At 41.5% G+C, this 7,327-nt stretch overlaps 1 protein-coding gene across 2 annotated transcripts; it reads right to left on the reverse strand.

Moving 5' to 3' along the window:
* Positions 1 to 3,929: 3,929 nt before the first annotated feature.
* On the reverse strand, positions 3,930 to 7,036 carry FZD10 (frizzled class receptor 10). Of its 2 annotated transcripts, XM_062009867.1 has the most exons (2): positions 5,270 to 6,893; positions 3,930 to 5,233 (listed from the first exon to the last, which is right to left on the reverse strand). In XM_062009867.1, the coding sequence occupies exons 1-2, from the start codon at positions 6,701 to 6,703 to the stop codon at positions 4,946 to 4,948; spliced, it is 1,722 nt and encodes a 573-aa protein (XP_061865851.1). In that variant the 5' UTR covers positions 6,704 to 6,893; the 3' UTR covers positions 3,930 to 4,945. The 2 variants fall into 2 exon arrangements, with proteins under 2 accessions (XP_061865851.1, XP_010200173.2); XM_010201871.2 differs by having other exon boundaries at positions 3,930 to 7,036.
* Positions 7,037 to 7,327: the final 291 nt, after the last annotated feature.

A 7,327-nucleotide genomic window follows, 5' to 3' on the forward strand; every position in this document is an offset into this window, starting at 1 on the left:
ATTTGTATCTAGATTGGCAAGTCCATACATTAAATAATCAGTGGAGACTCATTTCTGGGATTTGTCACATGGCCCTTGGTGAAGTCAAAGCCTTGTTTTGTGCCATTTTCTATAAATATCCACTTTATTTCACAAGTAAAATAAAACTATATGGAACAGTGTTATTTAAGCTAAAAACCTGATCTACCAAACCAGGACCTGCTTGTTTCAAAAACCTAATAATACATCTCTTTTGATAAATGCGTAAAGATAGTAGAAAGATCAAGCTGAACAGATTCTTGAGCAATACATCCTATTCTTTGGACAGAGAAATGAAACCAGGTTAATGTCAGCACCCAGGCTGATTTTAACTTATAGCTCACTGAAAATAAAGCTTTTGTCATGGGAATGTTGATACAACCTTAGCTGGAACAGCATAAACACTGCTACTGAAATACAGTTGTGAGTAAGCTTCATCAAGGAGTGTTTTGTAAATGAATAATGACTTTGCTTAAAGCCAATCAACATCAAGTGTGTTAAAAAAGATGAAATAGTGCTGGAAGGCAGTGGGAGGTAGAGGAGCCTCAAAGTGCAAACAGGTGCTGATCTCCCTTCAGGGGGGATTGAGTGGCACAGACCTTACAGGCCTGTCACTTCTGATCAAAGCATGCTCCAAGACCACATAATCACCATCACCCACCTTTTAAAGGATGCCCTGATTTATCATCTGTCAGTGTTAATAACTTGGCTACTCTGTCTAAAATACTTAAGAACATTACACAAGGATAACATTTCATTTTTTTTTTAAAGAAATGTGTAAATGTTTTAAACCAAAATGCACTGAAGTTCCTCCTTTGAGGCCATCTGTTGTTTGAGACCACCTGCCATCAAAAGACCACCTGAGCACATAATATCCCGTCATTACAGAACTATCCCCTTGAAGCCATGGATTTTAAGTGTTAGAATAAGAAGGGTGTATGTTACAGACATTGTTGTTACTGGGCTTGTCATAGAGTTTGAAGCCATGGGATGACAGCCATATGTGAATAATGGCTTTGTAATAACATACATATGAAACGGTACTTTGGGAAAAATCTGATAAGAGATCTGAACATTCCTTGACTGAGTCCTTCACATCCTTTCAACCATGATGCCTGCACTGTACTGTTCAGTGTCCTAATATGTCATACCTAAAACTAAACACCTTGAAACTACCCAGCTTAATGTATTTCTATATGTAAGAAGCACTGGCATCTCACTGGGAAACAAGACTCACATTATTGTAAATAGAATTTTGTGGGGGTTTTTTCTGAATGCCATTTTTCCCTGCTGACCTCATACTCTGACATCATTAATATCTCTTTAGCAAACAAAATACCCTACTGAGTACTCTTGACAGTGAAAAAGGAACTTTCTACCTTTCTTCTACATGGCCCTAACATATGAATCCCTACCTGAAGGTTGAGACATAAGCTGCAACATCACAATCTACACAGTTTGAGACAATTTCTACCATCATGGGTAATGCACAGCTTGACGGGAGACAACAGAGCACTCGTACACAAGCCTGTAGCAAACATCCGATTCCTGACTTGCCTTCCTTCCTCAACAAGTTTGCTATGGGGTGATAGAATTGTTAGTAAATCCACATACAGATACTTCTTTTAGAAGTCTGTGGAGAAGCAAATACTCTGATAATACTTAAAAAAAAGTAATATAAAATTCAACAAATAAAAATGATAATATAATTTCACTAAAATACAAAATGACTCTGAAAAGTAGTTTAATATAGAATAGTTTTGTGATATTTTCTTAGACTTTAAAATTATTATCATTAACTGCAGACTTTGAAGGCAATAATAAAACTATCTGTTCAGTTATTAATAATGTTATATTAAATCACAGAAATGTTGTGAAAATAAGTACATCACCTTCCCTTGAGAGTGTAAGCTCCCAATTCCTAAGTAGCAACTCCAATATTAAACTCTTAAGATTGTTTAGGAGTTATGGGACAGTAAGACTTACAATTTCTGAATTAATTCATTCTTAAGCGGTTCTTGAAGACAACCTACTGCATTTACAGTATGTTAGTCCCAATGTAATGAAGTCAGTCATCATACACTTCAGAATCTAGTTTGCTGACCAGTAAAACAGAAAAAAAAAGAAAAAAACCCCTCCTGAATCACTCAAAAGCTGACATGGAGTCTAAGGACTTGGTTTACTGTTTAGCACAAATCTCTTTGTAACACGATGCATCTGGCCAAGCATTCGTATTTGGCATTTTCATAGAAGAACATCCAGTTCTGCTCTGGTGACAATGAAGGGACTAAGCTGACAACTGATTAAACTCAGAATGGCAGCAAGAATTCAGCCACTGCTGAACATCTTTCTTCATTTCTTTTTCCCTTCCAGACTCCTAATAGCAGACTGTAAAAATGCAATCAACAATGAAGGCAAATAATTTTCTACAGTCTACAAAAAAAGTAAGATATTTATTTCAGTGGCTAAGGTATTTCAGAGTGAAGTCTGAAACCATTCTCTAAACAGATCTGTCAGCGGTAAAACCAGCACTAACCTTTACATCAGAGATGCAATTTGAATGAAGCAGATAGTTATGGCAAGGCAACGTGCATAATAACAAACCACATATTTGAAGGATTTCTGTAGCAATGGCCAATACACAGGTTATTTTAAAACTTTGTCTTCCTTAGGATCAAATGTAATTGATCTTAACTAGAACATATACAGACGCAAAGGCATTAAATTCCGTAGTTTCAGAAGTGGATTTGATTAGTGCAATGTCCCGCTTCGGCTCCAGCTGGGTGTGCTCTGACAGGATTAACTTCCAGGGTATCTCAAAGCTGTATATCAGTGGCACATTGGCACAAAGAAGGAAGAATACATTTCATCCTCCCCTAAAGACAAATTTTATATTGAAAACTGCTTTGCATATGTGCATTTTAGACAAAAAAGATTATTAATACTACCTGCAACATCATCTTTGTCATTCAAGTTCTTAGTCATTGCTGGAAATATTTAAAAATACTACAAGAAGACAAATATTCATTTGTAGCACTGATAACTGAAAAACCAGGCCACTAAAAAAAGATCCTTTTGTTACTAGGCTCCTAGCCACAAGATGACTGTCACAGGCATTTTCACTCTGCCAAAGTCCATTAAGACTTCTCTTCTTTCTATGATGAGATACCTGATAACGAGTTTTCTAGAACAGCCTGTGAGAGAAATCAAGGTTATATTACTATCTCACCAGGTGATCACACAGCCTGTTAGTCAACCTCATGGAAAAGTTCAGGTTCATACATAACCATGCTCCACTAACAACCTTTTGAAAACATACAATTTTAACTTGATCAGGTAGCTTTCCTAAAGCAGTATTTCCACTCTTCCTTCTCCTGAGATTCCCGAAGCCTTTTCCCAAATAATAGTGATACTTCCAGTAGTGTTAGAAGGCAAAGTAGACTCCCTGAAGTGTAGAGGCTGAATTGTACTCAAACGGTGCTGAAGTGAGGTAGCTATCTTTAACATGCTGAACTACCCCATGCAAATTTTAAAGGGGTGTTAACCAAGGATCATTGTTGTAATCTCAGTGCTTTGTAAACAAGGTACTACTCTACATCACTACACCTTTTTTACATCACTAAAGCTTCTTCCCATTCAGTTTTCTCAGTTGCAGAGGCTCATGGAAAGATGCAACTTTAAAATCCATTTATTTATTTCCAACTTGCAACTTCTTATGAGTAAACTGTTTTTCTAACTGCTTATACTTGCAGCCAAGTATAACAACTATTATATTCAAAGTGTGCTTTTACCAAATAATCGAGAAAATGAGTTTATTAACCACAAAGCACATCAAAGAAAGTTTAGAACACACAAAATTATCAAACTAAAGAACATATTTTATTTTTAATAAAATAGTGGAGCATGAAAAATAATTGTATATTACAAATATATACAGCACAAAACTGTGCACCCCAAGCACAGTAAAGAGCATCACTCTATACAAAGCTTCCCTTTGCAGAATCTAGTGCTTCTTGATCTATTCATAGTGAGAATTTGTTTAACAATAGAAAGAGTCAATAAGCCCTTTGGGTCTCTTTGAATTGATCTCCCCCCTTTTTTTTTGCACAACTCAGTCCAAACGTGTATAACATTGGCTTGATTTCCATTAAAAAGCCACAAAATGTAACACTAAAGGGTTTCTGAGGACTAGACTTCTTAGTTCTTTTGTTAAGAGATTTCTTTTGTTGTCTTTATGTACAGCAAAATACTTGTTTCTCTTTTCATGTCATGGTAAGAAAAAAAATTGTATTGCACATTATTCACAAAGTTTGTGTCTGGTGCAGGAAGTTTCTCTTTTAGTGAAAGAATATTGGTGAGCATTATAGATTGAACCTATTTTTAGGCACTCCAAACCCACTATGCTGAGATGAATTGTGAAGGATTTCTCTCCCTCTGTCTCTTTTTAAAGTTAGCAGGGAAGTTGCCTTCAGAGATAGTGTCCTTACTGAGGACAGGCCTCTGGGACCTTGGTTTCCCTAAAGAGACAATGCTCACTTGGACAACTTTCAAAACCAAACCACTGCTCCTTAAAACTTGACTATACCTTGTTACTTGGAAACCTGTAAGAAATCCAGCTCAGCTACATAAAAGTTAAATAGGGTGCTGTGGGGTTTTTTTCTTTTGTTTGGGCTGAATGAAGTATTTAACTACAAATTAGTAACAAGAGACTGTTTTCATTCACAATATTTCTTTCACTGAAAATCTTTCCATAAGAACATTTACCTTCAGTTTTTCACCAGGTCCTGAATTCAGCGTGATATATTTTTTTGCCTTGAGATATTAAACTGTCCTGACAAAAAAAGCACCAATTATTTTTTGATTTCTGACAGCTACTGTGGACATTTGTAAGTCTCTAAGGTAAGATACAGCCTTTTCTAAAACCAAGTCACACACAAGTGGGTGGCTGTAATGTCGATTCATATTTTCCAAGGTGAGTTTTCCGTGGATGTTGAGGTTTTTTGTAGATTCCGCTACTTGTAATTACACTTGCAGGTTTTCTCCGACTTCTCTTCTTTAATCTTCGACTGCAAACATTTTGCCAGGACTGAAGAGTCTTGGAAGTCCAGATCCACATACCACTAGTAATGCCCACAACTAATAACATGAAAATTTTGACCATAAAGATTTCTACTGCTGGAATAGAGTTATTCATCATGCAGTCTAAATTTTTAGTCTGATTGTTCATCTTGCATTTCTGTTGAGTTGCCACAATTTTCCAATAATCCATATTAAGCCTTTCATAAAAGTAGCAGGCTATCACACAAGTTGCAGGCACTGTATACAAGACTGAGAAGACACCAATCCTGACCATAAGTTTCTCCAACTTGTCCGTATTTTCTCCACCTGTTTTCATCACCCTCCTGATATGAAAAAGGGCCACAAAACCAGAGAGAATAAAAGAAGTGCCAATGATTAGATAACAAGCCAAAGGAATGAGTACAAACCCCGTCAAGGCATTCACATCCATGCTTCCAACATAGCACAACCCCGTCAGCTCATCTCCAGCCACCCTTCTCATAACAAGGATCATGATGGTCTTCACAGCCGGAATGGCCCACGCTGCCAAATGAAAGTAGCTACTGTTTGCTTCAATTGCTTCATGCCCCCACTTCTTCCCAGCTGCTAGAAACCAAGTTAAAGTCAAGATTACCCACCACAAGGAACTTGCCATACCAAAGTAATACAGAACCAGGAAGACAATGGTGCAGCCAGTGCTCTCCAGTCCTTCCTGGATGACATAGAGCTGGCCGCTGTCCCTATCACAGGCAATGCTTTCAGCACCTGAAAAGAGGCGAATGATGTACCCCACCGAGTAGACACAGTAGCACATTGAGAGGAAGATAATAGGCCTCTCGGGGTACTTGAAACGCTGAGGATCTATCAGAAAGGTGAGTACAGTAAAAGCGCTGGAGAAGAAGCACAGAATGGACCAGATGGCAATCCAAATGACAGCAAATTGTTTGTCATCCTTGCTCCAGTACACATCAACCCCCGGAGTGCAGAGCGGAGCACAGGAAGCACTCTTTTCCACATGGTGGAACTTGCCAGGATTTTCACAGGAGGTTCTGCTGAGGCTGTCCTTGTGCTGCTGCAGATCGTGGCCACTGCTGGGCCGCTGTGGACGAAACATAGGTGGCAGCATGCTGGATCCTCGGGGTGGCTCATCTGATCCGTTGTTGGGGGCTTCCATGCACAGGTAATTGGGGTCATTCTTGTTGGGCAGTTTGCTGCAGTCTAAGGAGTCTGGCCACTTAAAATTGAACTGCTCCATAATAGGAGAGCATTTCAGCCTCGCCTGCTCGCACATAACCCTGCAGGCTGGGATCGGTGTAGAAACCTGCTCAGTGCACATCGGGGCATAGAGGGAGCAGAGGAAAAACTTCAGATGGCTGTGGCAACCATACTCCACCAAGGGAGCAAACTCGTGCAGCTGAATGGCAGCTTCCCTTTGGTTTTCATGTCCCATCAGGTTAGGCATCCTCGTCATGTTGTACCCTATATCCTTGCACATGGGGATTTCTATCGGCTGGCATCTCCCGTCGCCGGGGCGGTCAATGTCCATGGAGCTGATCGCCGCGCAGAGGCTGGGCAGGCAACAGAGAACTAGGAGGGTCCGGGCGAAGTTGCTCCTCGCCGGCCCCATGGTGGCGTCCGCAGCGGCGCGGGCAGCCGTGCGCGGGGCCCTCCGAGGCGCGGGGTGACGGGCGCCGAGCGTCACTTCAGCTGCCGCACGGCTCCTGCCCGGGACGGCATCGCCCCCGGCCTCGGCGAGACAGCTCGGCGGCGGGGGCCAGCGGCGCGCAGGGCAGCATAGCCCGGGCCGCGGCCGCTCACGCCGGCCCCGCCGGCAGCGCGGGGGGGCGGGGGGGCGGGCGGGCAACTTCACGAACAACCAGGAAAAGAAAAAGTAGCCCCAATCCACAGACGGGTAAAACTTACTGCGGGGAACCGGCAACTTTCTTTTCCCCGGGCTTCCACTTTTGCGATCCGTCTTTCCACCACCCTTCCTCCTCCTATTCCCCGCTGCTGCTTCCCCGAAGCACGGGCAGAGCGATGCCGGAATAGTTTAGGTCTGGGCAGATCCGAGCGATCGCTGCTTCAACTTGCACATGTCCCGGGCGGCTTTTTGGTGCAGCGGGTTTCTCCAGGGATTTTCCTCTCCCTAGAAAGGGTCACAAGCTTCGTACTTTCTTGTCGAGAGGTGGGGATTGGTTTATCCGAGTGCAGAATAAAGGAGGAGGAGGAAATATCTAAGCCATTGAAGAGG

The sequence above is a fragment of the Colius striatus genome, chromosome 17 (genome assembly GCF_028858725.1).
Source record: "Colius striatus isolate bColStr4 chromosome 17, bColStr4.1.hap1, whole genome shotgun sequence".
Classification (NCBI taxonomy): Eukaryota; Metazoa; Chordata; class Aves; order Coliiformes; family Coliidae; genus Colius; species Colius striatus.